General features: G+C 42.2%; 1 protein-coding gene across 4 annotated transcripts in view; it reads right to left on the reverse strand.

Moving 5' to 3' along the window:
• Window positions 1-13,386, reverse strand: part of LOC133652530 (eosinophil peroxidase-like) — a 33,660-nt gene that overhangs the window by 6,852 nt on the left and 13,422 nt on the right. For 3 of the 4 annotated variants that reach the window (XM_062051378.1, XM_062051377.1, XM_062051376.1), the window contains exons 1-2: window positions 9,309-9,457; window positions 9,043-9,127 (exon numbers count right to left, since the gene is read on the reverse strand). The exons of the other annotated variant lie outside the window; for it this stretch is intronic. In XM_062051378.1, the coding sequence (XP_061907362.1) occupies window positions 9,043-9,127; window positions 9,309-9,363 (140 nt within the window). In that variant the 5' untranslated portion in view covers window positions 9,364-9,457. Of the gene's footprint in view, window positions 1-9,042; window positions 9,128-9,308; window positions 9,458-13,386 lie in introns of those variants that run through there. 4 annotated transcript variants of the gene reach the window in all.

Genomic DNA, 13,386 nt, shown 5'->3' on the forward strand with positions numbered 1-13,386 from the left:
ACTCCTCCAACACGAATATTATTATTTTTGCACTTTTTGGCTTCTTATTAAATAACTTTTTTAAATAGATTGAATCTTGCACGTGGGAACTTTAAGTGTGGGCTTTAGTTGATATAACACTCCCGTCAGGGGGTGCATTCTACGGCGGGTGTGCATTATCCAGCACAACAGCGGCGCATGGACTTCATTTATAAGTAAAGGTAAGACCATAATAACGTTTTTTTAATTAAATGTGCTTTTTTGTGTGCTACAGTTGGTAAAGTTAAAGTTAAGTTAAAGTTAAGTTAAAGTACCGATGATTGTCACACACACATAGGTGGATTAATGACCGGGCCTACCGGGCCCAGGCCCAGGGGGCCAGAGGCCCCAAGGGGCCAGGCCAACTTGGCCCCGCGGCCGCGACCCAAGCAAAACTACTTTTGCAAAAATAATAATCTTAAGCCCCAAGGGGCCAGGCCAACTTGGCCCCGCGGCCATGATCCATAGAGGGTAAGAGGCCCCAAGGGGCCAGGTCAACTTGGCCCCGCGGCCGCGACCCACAGAGGGCCAGAGGCCCCAAGGGGCCAGGCCAACATGGCCCCGCGGCCATGATCCATAGACGGTCAGAGGCCCCAAGGGGCCAGGCCAACTTGGCCCCGCGGCCACGATCCATAGAGGGTCAGAGGCCCCAGGGGGCCAGGTCAACTTGGCCCCGCGGCCACGATCCACAGAAGGCCAGAGGCCCCAAAGGGCCAGGCCAACTTGGCCCCGCGGCCGCGAGCCACAGAAGGCCAGAGGCCCCAAGGGGCCAGGTCAACTTGGCCCCGCGGCCACGATCCATAGAGGGTAAGAGGCCCCAAGGGGCCAGGTCAACTTGGCCCCGCGGCCGCGACCCACAGAGGGCCTGAGGTCCTAAGGGGTCAGGCCAACTTGGCCCCGCGGCCATGATCCATAGAGGGCCAGAGGCCCCGAGGGGTCAGGCCAACTTGGCCCCGATCCATAGAGGGTCAGAGGCCCCAAGGGGCCAGGCCAACTTGGCCCCGCGGCCACGACCCACAGAGGCCCCAAGGGGCCAGGCAAAATTGGCCCCGCGGCCATGATCCACAGAGGGCCAGAGGCTCTCAATCATTATTATCAAAGCTAATTCTCAAATTGGATGGATCACACAACCTCACTCACATATTCTTTATCAATTATTAAAGGTTGTTTCTGAATTTTGATCACAGAACTTAATGCAAATATTCTTGATTGATTGACAAAGCTCATTCTCAAATTTTGATTACACAACCTTACTCTGACAAATTATCATTATCAAAAAGCTCTATCTCGAATTTGGATCACAGAATCTCACTCAAGTATTCTTAGCTGTGCCCCTCCCCCATCAAGTCTTTCATAAACCGGTCTGTTCTTTTAGAATCTCCTCATTTGGTATTTTGAACTCGTGAGAGACTGCTCAAAATTTGGTTTCCTTTCCCTCAGTTCAGACTCAGAGATAATTTGAAATCATTCAACAAGAAGTTTAACGCGCGCACACACACACACACACACACTTGAGTTGAGCATTACTTGGAAATTCTTATATTTTCCATTTTGCTGTTATTATCAGCATCTTCCCATTTTGTCCTTTTCTTTCGAGAAAGTTTACAGTCTGACATTTGTCACTGCTGTCAGTTAATAACTTTTTGGTCTTTGACCCATTTTGTCATTTTCTCGATTCGATCGTCACTGACCACTCTCTCCTGTCTGGCAGACATCGTTGCTGCCATCATAGCTAGCAAGCTGCCTGCAGCGGGTCATCCCTATGTTCCCCGTCCCTATGTTACCCGGGTCCTATGTTCCCCTCTACCGGGGAACTAAGGACCCTTTTTAAAAAAAAGGGTTCTATGTTCCCCGCTGCGGGGAACGTACAACACTTTTTCCAGAAAAGGGTTCTATGTTCCCCGCTGCTTCCAATGCGCGACTAAGTAAGACGCACGCAGACACGCATGACAGAGACGCGTTTAAGTTGTAGAAGGAAGGAAGTTCGCGTTTGAGTTGCTCTATCTGCTGCCGCACGCCCTGTGACAGGTTAGGTTTAGGGATGGTTTTGGTCAGGGCACAATTTCGCCAAAAAAGTGCTCCACAACGCCCTGTGACAGGTTAGGTTTAGGGATAGTTTTGGTCAGGGCACAATTTCGCCAAAAAAAAGTGCTCCACAACGCCCTGTGACAGGTTAGGTTTAGGGATGGTTTTGGTCAGGGCACAATTTCGCAATTTCGCCAGATACAATGCAGGGAACATAGGAAAAAAGGGTCCTAAGTTCCCCGGTCGCATACAAAGACCCAGGAACAACCGGGGAACATAGGACCCGGGGAACATAGGACCCGGGGAACATAGGCACGCTCCCGCCTGCAGATAGCAACATTTTGGTGTCCTTTGGGAAAATATTTAGAAAGAAGACAAAAGTACACACAGTTGTACAACTATTATCTTTATGATCTTTTTTTTGTTAGTTTCTCTGTTACTGTGTGTGGCCAATTAAGCGACTTTTGGCCATACCTGGCTGGTGACATTTAGCGACTTTCTGGTTGATGTTAAGATTAATAATAGCAACAGTTCTCTTCATCTTAATGCAATTTATTGTGTCTGTCTCTCCACATTTTGCCATTAGGTACTTTGAGCTCTTGTTGGTCAGTCACTCTAAGGTACATTGTTGCTGCCATCATAGCTAGCAAGCTGCCTGCAGATAGCGACATTTTGGTGTCCTTTGAGAAATATTAAGAAAGAAGACAAAAGTACAAGACATTGTACGATTACTATCTTTTTAAAATTATTTGTTTCACTGTGTGATTGACCGACTTTGCCGCTAGATTTCGCGTCTTTTGGCCATACCTGGCTAGCGACTAAAAACATCATTTAGCGACTTTTTGGTTGTGAAGATAAGTGGTAAAAGCAGATCTTCCTGTTGGTCTTCCCACATTTTGCCATTTGGTACTTTGCACTCTTCTTGGTCACTCCAAGGCATTTGTCCCTGCCTTCAGCTAGTCACTTGGCTCTTTTGGAATATATTTCACTGTAATTGGCTCTCTCTCTCTCTTTCTCCTCAGTACAAATCAGCCTGTTCCCTTGCCATTCATCACTGACCACTCTGCTCTCCTGTCTGTCAGACATTATTGCTGCTTGCAGATAGCTTGGGGTCCTTAGAGAAAATATCAGAAGAGAAAAGTACACAATTATCTTAATTATCTTTTTTATTCAGTCAGTCCTTCAGTGAGTCCCAGTGTGTTGGCGATTAAGCAACGTTGGCATTCAATTAGCGACTTTTGGCCATACATGGCTGGCGACTCAAAAAACTAGAAAAAAAGTACAAAAAGTTGTACAATTAATATCTTTATTATCCTTAATTCCCCTGAATCCTAGAGTGTGTTGCAATTAAGCAACTTTGCTGCTAGGTTTAGCGACTCTTGTTTTGGGCATACCTGGCTAGCGACTACAAACATTATTCAGCAACTTTTTGGCTGTTAAGATTAACGTTAATAAATTAAATCCTAATACAATTTATTGTGTTGGTCTCGCCATCTTGCTATTAGGTACTTTGAATTCTTGTTGGTCTCTGCTAAGGTATCTGGCTGTTGTCTTTGCCTTCAGTTAGTCACTTGGCTCTGGAATATATTTAACTGTACTTGGCTCTCTCTTTCTCCTCAGTACAAATCAGTCTGTTCCCTTGCCATTTAGACATTTTCTTGATTGGATCATCACTGACCACTCTGCTCTCCTGCTGTCTATCAGACATTGTTGCTCCCATCATAGCTAGCAAGCTGCCTTGGTGTCCTTTGTGAAAATATTTAGATAGAAGACTAAAGTGCACAAAGGTGTACAATTATTATCTTTTCAAAATATTTGTTTCACTGTCAGTGTGATTGACCGACTTTGCCGCTAGATTTCGCGTCTTTTGGCCATACCTGGCTAGCGACTGAAAACATCATTTAGCAACTTTTTGGTTGTGAAGATAAGAGGTAAAAGCAGATCTGCCTGTTGGTCTTTCCACATTTTGCCATTTGGTACTTTGCACTCTTGTTGGTCACTCCAAGGCATTTGTCCCTGCCTTCAGCTAGTCACTTGGCTCTTTTGGAATATATTTCACTGTAATTGGCTCTCTCTCTCTTTCTCCTCAGTACAAATCAGTCTGTTCCCTTGCCATTTAGACATTTTCTTGATTCGATCATCACTGACCACTCTGCTCTCCTGCTGTCTATCAGACGAATCAGTTGATTCTCTGCTCTCAATTGTCTATGCTAGTAAGCTGTTATTCTCTGCTTTGGAGTGTTGATGCTGGGTTGCTAGTTTTCTAAATCACCTCACACACTTGAAGGAAGCAGCACCGATCATAAACACACAAACAAACTCACACACACACACACACACACACACACACACACACACACACACACACACACACACACATAGTTGGTTTATCTGTTGTGATAGGCAAAGAGCCAATGTGCAAAGAAAGAAGGGAAATATGGATCATAAACGTTTAAGTGGAGGAGCTAGAAAAAAAATTCAGCAAGAAAAGAAAAAAAAGGAATCAGTTTTACTTGAGAGTGTTCCAAATATCTCCAGCTTCTTCAGTACAAAGACATCTGCTGAAAGCAATTCTATAAATGCTACTGCAAATTCAGCTAAGGTTAGCAATGCACCTGAGCTAGCATGTAGCTCCCAAGATCCTGAGACCACTACAAGTGTAGACACTGAACCAAATGCTTCTGATGCTTATGATTCAACCAATTCAGCAGTAGCCAGTTGCTCGGATGAATGTGAGGTCACTGCACCTCTGGACAGCATAGAAAATGAGCTGAATCTTTCTTCAACACCATCTACAGTGACAACTCTACCTAGTGATCCCGCTAAATGGGCTGAGACCCTCACTGAGTCAATGAAGGAAGTTCTTATTCAAAGAGGTGCAAAATCATTTCACAACCGTCACAGCCATTATCCAGCTTCTGTGAGGAACAGTGGGCTAGGAGGCAAAACCCGATGCCTAAACAATGAACATTTTACTTCACACTTGCCCAATGGACAACGAGTACAAAGAGAGTGGCTGATGTACTCTCCCTCTACTGGTAATGTTTACTGCTTTGCATGCAAACTGTTTTCCCCAAAAACGCATTCTTTTGTGACAGGCTATTGTGATTGGAAACACTCAGAAAGATTTGGTGAACATGAGCGAAGTGCTGAGCACATAACCTGCATGCAAGCAGTCTTGAACCGCGCCAAAGGTGCCACAGTTGATGCAGACCTGTTCAAACAGTTTCAGGCAGAGAGCAGCTATTGGAGGCAGGTGTTACAAAGAGTTGTTGCAGTCATTAAATTCCTTGCAGAAAGGGGCCTTGCATTTAGGGGTAAAAATGAATCGTTAGGGTCTCCTCTCAATGGGAACTACCTTGGTATTCTGGAGGTCCTGGCTGAATTTGATCCCTTTCTAAAGGATCACATCAGAAAGTTTGGGCAGATGGGTCGAGGTAATACCTCATATCTGTCCTCCACCATTTGTGAGGAATTCATTGAATTGATGGGTGCAAAAACCAAACAGGCTATAGCAGATGAACTGCAAGCAAGCAAATACTACTCTATCATTGTGGATTCAACCCCAGATTTATCTCATGTGGACCAATTGACATTCATATTCCGTTTTGTTAGCAAAGAGGGCAGTGTTGTTGAACGCTTTGTGGGTTTTGAGCCCATTACTAGCCATACAGGTGAAAGTTTGGCTAACTGTGTCATGTCTGTGTTGGAAAATCTAGGGTTAGAGCTGTCAAATTGCAGGGGGCAGGCTTATGATAATGCCAGCAACATGTCAGGGAGGTATAATGGGTTGCAGGCTCACTTAAAGAAAAGCAACCCATTAATACACTATATTCCATGTGCAGCTCACTCTTTGAATTTGGTGGGAGTCAACAGCATTGACAGATGTGGAAATGAAGTCTCTAAGTATTTTGACTTGATTCAGTCTATTTACAACTTCACAACTGCATCCACACACCGATGGGACAGGGTATTTGGCAATTCCAACATAGATCTCACACTTAAAGCTTTATCCAACACGCGTTGGAGTTGCCGTGCAGAATCTACCAAAGCACTGTGGCAGAACTACAGTAAAATAAAAGCAGCACTACAGGTTATTTCCACTGATGACACAGAGAAACGAGACACACGAACTGAAGCTGACAGTCTAGTGCGGAAGCTGGATTCACTTGAGATGGCCTTCATGGCAGGCTTTTGGGACACTGTTCTGTCCAGATTTCAGGCCACAAGTCTGCAACTTCAAAAAGCAGACATGGACCTTGGTACAGCAGTTAGATTGCTGGAATCTCTGCGCACCTTTGTTCTCTCCCAAAGAGATCTATTTGATCATTTTGAGCAGAAAGCCTTAAACATGTTGGGTGGCACCCCATCTTACAGGGCTGAACGGACGAGGAAACGTAAAAAGTTTGCTGATGAATCAGCATCCCCAGATGTTGTGCTTGAGGGAAGGCAACTGTTTCAAATAGAGACATTTATTGCCTCTATTGATCAACTGAGTTCAAGCCTTAATCACCGTCTGGAGGCCTACAAACATCTGAACAATTTGTTCAGTGTCCTTTTCTCTTTGGATACAGAGTCCAATGCTTCAGTCCTTCACAAGGCCAAGATTCTCACTGAATCATACCCATCTGACCTCAATGAAAGTCTTGGACAGGAGCTTATACAGTTCAAATCTTTTATACAGCTCAACAACACTGATGAGGAGAGGACCCCTTCAGGACTGCTCAAAACAATAATACATTTTGGACTACAGCCTACGTTTCCTAATACATACATTGCGCTACAGATTTTTCTCACTCTACCGGTCAGTAACTGTGAGGGAGAACGCTCATTCTCTCTTTTGTCAAGAGTAAAAAATGAGCTGCGCACAAGAATGACTCAGAAAAGATTAAATGCATTATCTCTAATGGCAATTGAGAGTGAGCTGACAAGAGAGTTGGACTTCAATGATGTGGTGGATGATTTTGCAAAATTGAAAGCACGAAAGAAACCCCTTGCTTAAAGGTGCACTGTGTAAGATTTTTAGGTTATTTCCAGAATTCACCCATTCACTAATGTTAGGCTACCTGTTTTCATGAATACTTACCACCACCATAAAATTCTAAGTATCCATTATGACTTGGAGAATTGCACTTTTGCCATTTCTGGGAAGTGTCACCTGGATTGTGAAGATAGGATTGACTTTAGGCAGAAGCTTGGTGCTTTCTCTGGCAAACTGAACCTCAAGCTTCATTCTCTGCAGCTTTGCATTCTTGTGCAGACTTTCATCCACAAGGAACTTTTCAACTTCCCCACTATCGTGAAGGGGCCATCAAAAGATTTCAGTGTGTCCAGCATGTCTAGTCTCCTTACTTTGAGCCATCTCTTGTTTCTCATCTGCCCTACTCTCGAATTTTGCCTTCATGAATTTACTCCAGTTGAGTTCAACCTCCCTTTTTGCTTGTGCTGCTGCCTTGAAACCTCTGAAGCTCCTGGCTCTTCTGTAAAATTATTGACCTATTGACTGCGTTCAGTGTGCCCAACTTCTTCAGTTTGTAGTCCACCTTGCCACATTGTCTCTCCATCCCAATGTTGTGCACAGGGGTGCCATCAATGTTACTAGCCTGTTCACTGACAGGGTCCATTGGGAAGGTCTCCTCATCCATCCTCTGCCTGGCCAGGACAGTCTTCAGATGGGGCAGCATGAGATCTGTCAGCTGCTTCACTTCATCCAAGTATTCGGCAGCCACGTCTGACACTGAGTTCAGGACATGTCCAGTGCCTGTCCAGCCACTATAGCATTCTTGGAAATGGGCTATCTTGACCTGCATGCAGCCCTTGTACCATGAACTGGCCTACACCTTTCTTTGTGGTGCTCTCCGATGCATGTTATCATTTTACCTTTCTCCTTCTCCTCAAGCTTAACCACAAATAGATACAGACTTTGAGCCTCAATTTGCTGCACAGCTGCCGTTATGCCAAAGTGTTTTCCTAAGATATTATTTTATTTTTAATGATAGAAGGGAGGAAAAGGGGGCAAAAATCATGTCCGATTTAGTTTTTTGGGTGGGGTGGGGGGTTTATTTCATGATAGCTACCAACTTCCAATACATAATATCTCTCAAATGACCCAATGCACCATCACTGAAGTGGGCGTAATCATTTTCCAAAATGTTTATTTTTAGGCCATTTATCCCCTCCCCCTGTGTCTGTGTGAAACCTGTGCTTGTCAGTGTCTGTGTGGTATACCTAATAGTGTGTGTGCAGTATGTGCACTCTTCTGTACAGTACAGTGTGCATGTCTGTTCACAGTATACAGTATTTCTTGCATAGTGCGTGCGTGTGTGTGCGCCCACACGCGCGGGGGGTTGAGGGGCCAAGACCATGTCAGGCCCAGGGGGCCAAAATTTCTTAATCCGCCCCTGCACACACACACTATAGGTGTGGTGAAATGTGTCCTCTGCATTTGACCCATCCCCTTGTTCACCCCCCGGGAGGTGAGGGGAGCAGTGGGCAGCAGCGGCGCCGCGCCTGGGAATAATTTTTGGTGATTTAACCCCCAATTCCAACCCTTGATGCTGAGTGCCAAGCAGGGAAGAATGCTGGTATGAGCTTTTAAACATAACCCGTTAACTGCTGCCAATCAAATGGTGAATAAGATATTCTTTAGGGTTCATATGTTTGTAAATCTGACTGTGATGAAGTCAGTGCCTCATCACTGATATATATATATATATATATATATATATATATATATATATATATATATATATATATATATATATATATATATATATATATATATATATATATATATATATATATATATATATATATATATTACAGACACTTCTCTGAAGATGCAATGCTAGGAAAGTTAATAATAATAATAATAATATCAACACATTTTGAAAAGAATTACAATAAATGAGATTTATTTATTTAAAAAAATAAGCATATAGATTATTAGTCCTCGGGTTAATTTATTTCTACAATAAAAAAAAAAAAGTGTAAACTCACTCTTGTCTTGAATATTCATATGCAGAGTCCACTTTGGTGATGGCAGCGTTGACAGCTCTTTGAATTTCCTCCCTGCTCACTTGTTCTAAAAGCAAATATTATAATAATGATATATATAAAAAATAAAATAAAACATTTGCTAAAGCATCCTGCAATGAAGATGGGGACTCGGTGCGGACCCACGTCCACAGTCATTGAACATTGCTCGGCATGAGAATACTGTAAAGCAGTGTAAAATGTACACAGTAAAACGTGTTTGTACTTACGAGCATTCACTTGCAGCCAAAGCACTGCAAGCAAGAGGCATAAATGCCGAAACATTTTGCAAAGTAAAAGATTATATTCCACAAACTCTCATAAAAAAAATGAAAAAGATGAACATAAAAAGCGAAGAGAACCTGCCACGGAGCACTAATGCGTGCAAGTGTGGAGAGCAGGTGTCGCTCGACGCTTTATAAAGGAGCGTCACTGGAAACACTTAACGTCACCAAGAATTTGGAGCATTGTTTTTTTGTTGTTTTTTTTTTTGTTCTTCCTAGTTCCGCTTTGGGTAGCGTCCCTGTTCAACCACTTCAACATGCAAGTTATGAAATTTTGAAATTATGAAACGTAGATCGCAGAACTGTCGGTCATTTAGGGATTATCATTATTATTATTATGATGATGCGTTCAAGAGTCTCAGGCCATAAAACTCTTGAACGCATCTTCCAAAAACGGATTAACTCGCTGGAATATAAAGACAATATAACATACATCCGTAAACGTGGATGCATATGAATAAGTGCAATATATTTATCTGTACAGTAATCTATGTATTTATATCTGCACCTTATTGCTCTTTTATCTTGCACTACAACGAGCTAATGCAAAGAAATGTCGTTCTACTGTAAAGTTCAAATTTGAATGACAATAAAAGGAAGTCTAAGTCTAACTCTTAGATGTGTTAGAGAAACAAATACAACACATTTGTTGTTTATTTTAAACACAAATACCACTTGTTTATAAATCATTTGAAAGCAAACAATGTTAAAGGCCTACTGAAACCCACTAATACCGACCACGCAGTCTGATAGTTTATATATCAATGATGAAATCTTAACATTGCAACACATGCCAATACGGCCGGGTTAACTTATAAAGTGCAATTTTAAATTTCCCGCTAAACTTCCGGTTGAAAACGTCTATGTATGATGACGTATGCGAGTGACGTCAATCGTTGGAACGGAAGTATTCGGACACCATTGTATCCAATACAAAAAGCTCAGTTTTCATCACAAAATTCCTCAGTATTCTGGACATCTGTGTTGGTGAATCTTTCGCAATTTGTTTAATGAACAATGAAGACTGCACAGAAGAAAGCTTTAGGTGGGATCGGTGTATTAGCGGCTGGCTGCAGCAACACAACCAGGAGGACTTTGACTTGGATAGCAGACGCGCTATCCGACGCTAGCCGCCGACCGCATCTATGATCGGGTGAAGTCCTTCGTCGCTCCGTCGATCGCTGGAACGCAGGTGAGCACGGGTGTTGATGAGCAGATGAGGGCTGGCGTAGGTGGATAGCTAATGTTTTTAGCATAGCTCTGTGAGCTCCCGTAGCTAAGTTAGCTTCAATGGCGTTGTTAGCAACAGCATTGTTAAGCTTCGCCAGGCTGGAAAGCATTAACCGTGTAGTTACATGTTCATGGTTTAATAGTATTGTTGATTTTCTGTCTATCCTTCGCTGATGTATTGTCGTGGAGATAAAAGTCACTGTGAATGTCCATTTCACGTTCTCGACTCTCATTTTCAAGAGGATATAGTATCCGAGGTGGTTTAAAATACAAATCCGTGATCCACAATAGAAAAAGGAGAAAGTGTGGAATCCAATGAGCCACCTTGTACCTAACTTACAGTCAGAGCGAAAAAAGATGCGTCCTGCACTGCACTCTAGTCCTTCACTCTCACGTTCCTCATCCACGAATCTTTCATCCTGGCTCAAATTAATGGGGTAATCGTCGCTTTCTCGGTCCGAATCGCTCTCGCTGCTGGTGTAAACAATGGGGAAATGTGAGGAGCCCTTCAACCTGCGACGTCACGCTACTTCCGGTACAGGCAAGGCTTTTTTTATCAGCGACCAAAAGTTGCGAACTTTATCGTCGATGTTCTCTACTAAATCCTTTCAGCAAAAATATGGCAATATCGCGAAATGATCAAGTATGACACAAAGAATGGATCTGCTATCCCCGTTTAAATAAAAAGATTTCATTTCAGTAGGCCTTTAAGCCTTTATTTACAAACGTTTGTATGTATTTACTAACACCTTGTTTACTTTACCGTAACAGCTATATCTAAAACTGTTCATCTATAACTGAAATGAATTATATTTATATAGCACTTTTCTGTCGTGACTCAAAGCACTTTACATAGTCAAACCCAATATCTAAGTTACCTTTAAACCAGTGTGGGTGGCACTGGGAGCAGGTGGGTAAAGCGTTTTACTCAAGGACACAACGGCAGTGACAAGGATGGCGGAAGCGGGGATCGAACCTGGAACCCTCAAGTTGCTGGCACAGGCTATACCGCCCCACTGTCACTGCCACTGCCACTGTGCCAACTGCCCTGTCTGTAACAAATACTAATACACTGTTATGTTATTTTTTTTAAATGGAAAACTGGTACACATTGAACAAAGAAAGTTCAAAAACGTTAACCATGTATGCATGTTCATAACTAAACCACTAAATACTTTAATTGGCTTGACTTTTATCAGGACTTCATTTTTTTTTGCATGAGGCCTATAGATTTTAATTATTATTATTATTTTATATATATATATATATATATATATATATATATGTATATATATATATATATATATATATATATATATATATATATATATATATATATATATATATATATATATATATATATATATATATATATATATATATATATATATATATATATATATATATATATATTATTTATTTATTTATTTATTTTTTTAGTATAAGGGAGTCACTAAGAAATGCACCAACTCTGTAATGTGTTATAGTTTATTTTGTAAATCTTAAACATGATCTATGCAAACAACAATAGTTGCAAATCAAGTGATGTGTTATAAACTTCCTGGAAAAACTTTCGTGACAAGACGAAACAGATAGTGTGTATTCTCTTACAGCAACAAAGCCCACATGCCTTCCGGAAGGACAACAATCTTTGCAGCAATCCAGAAATCAGGCCTGTAGGTTAGAATGGCCCGGCGGAAGCCATTTTTCAGTAAAATGCCCCTGAAAGACTCTCAGACCATGAGATACAAAATTCTCTGGTCTAATGAGTCAAAGATTGAACTCTTCGACGTGAATGCCAAGCGTCATGTTTGGAGGAAACCAGGCACCGCTCATCACCAGGCCAATACCATCCCCACAGGGATGCATGATGGTGGCAGCATCATGTTGTGGGGGTGTTTTTCAGTAGCAGGAACTGGGAGACTAGTCAGGATAGAGGGGAAAATGAATGCAGCAATGTGCAGAGACATCCTAGATAAAAAAAAACAACACTTCTCATCCAACCTGACGGAGCTTGAGAGGTGCTGCACAGAGGAATGAACGTAACTGTCCAAAGATAAATGTGCCAAGCTTGTGGCATAGAACTCAAAAAGACTCGAGGCTGTCATTTCTACAAAAGGTGCATCAACAAAGTATTGAGAAAATGCTGTGAATACTTATGTACATGTGGTTGTTTAGTTTTTTGTTTGAATACATTTGCAAACAAATTAAAACAAATATATTTTCACATTGCCTTTATTGGTTATTGTCTGTAGAATTTTGAGGACAAAAATTATATGTATAATAAAAAGGTTGTAATTAGAGATGTCCGATAATATCAGACTGCCGATATTATCGGGCGACAAATGCTTTAAAATGTAATATCGGAAATTATCGGTATCGGTTTCAAAAGGTAAAATGTATGGCTTTTTAAAACGCAGCTGTACGGAGTGGTACACGGATGTAGGGAGAAGTACAGAGCAGTTGCGTCTCCCAGTCATACTTGCCAACCCTCCCGATTTTCCCGGGAGACTCCTGAATTTCAGTGCCCCTCCCGAAAATCTCCCGGGCCAACCATTCTCCCGAATTTCTCCCGAATTCCACACAGACAACAATATTGGGGGCGTGACTTAAAGGCACTGGCTTTGCGTGCTGGCCCAATCACATAATATTCACAGCTTTTCACACACACAAGTGAATGCCATGCATACTTGTTTATACGGCCACACTGAGGGTGGTCGTATAAACAACTTTAACACTGTTACAAATATGCGCCACACTGTGAACCCACACCAAACAAGAATGACAAACCCAT

This window comes from Entelurus aequoreus, linkage group LG06 (assembly GCF_033978785.1).
Source record: "Entelurus aequoreus isolate RoL-2023_Sb linkage group LG06, RoL_Eaeq_v1.1, whole genome shotgun sequence".
NCBI lineage: Eukaryota > Metazoa > Chordata > Actinopteri > Syngnathiformes > Syngnathidae > Entelurus > Entelurus aequoreus.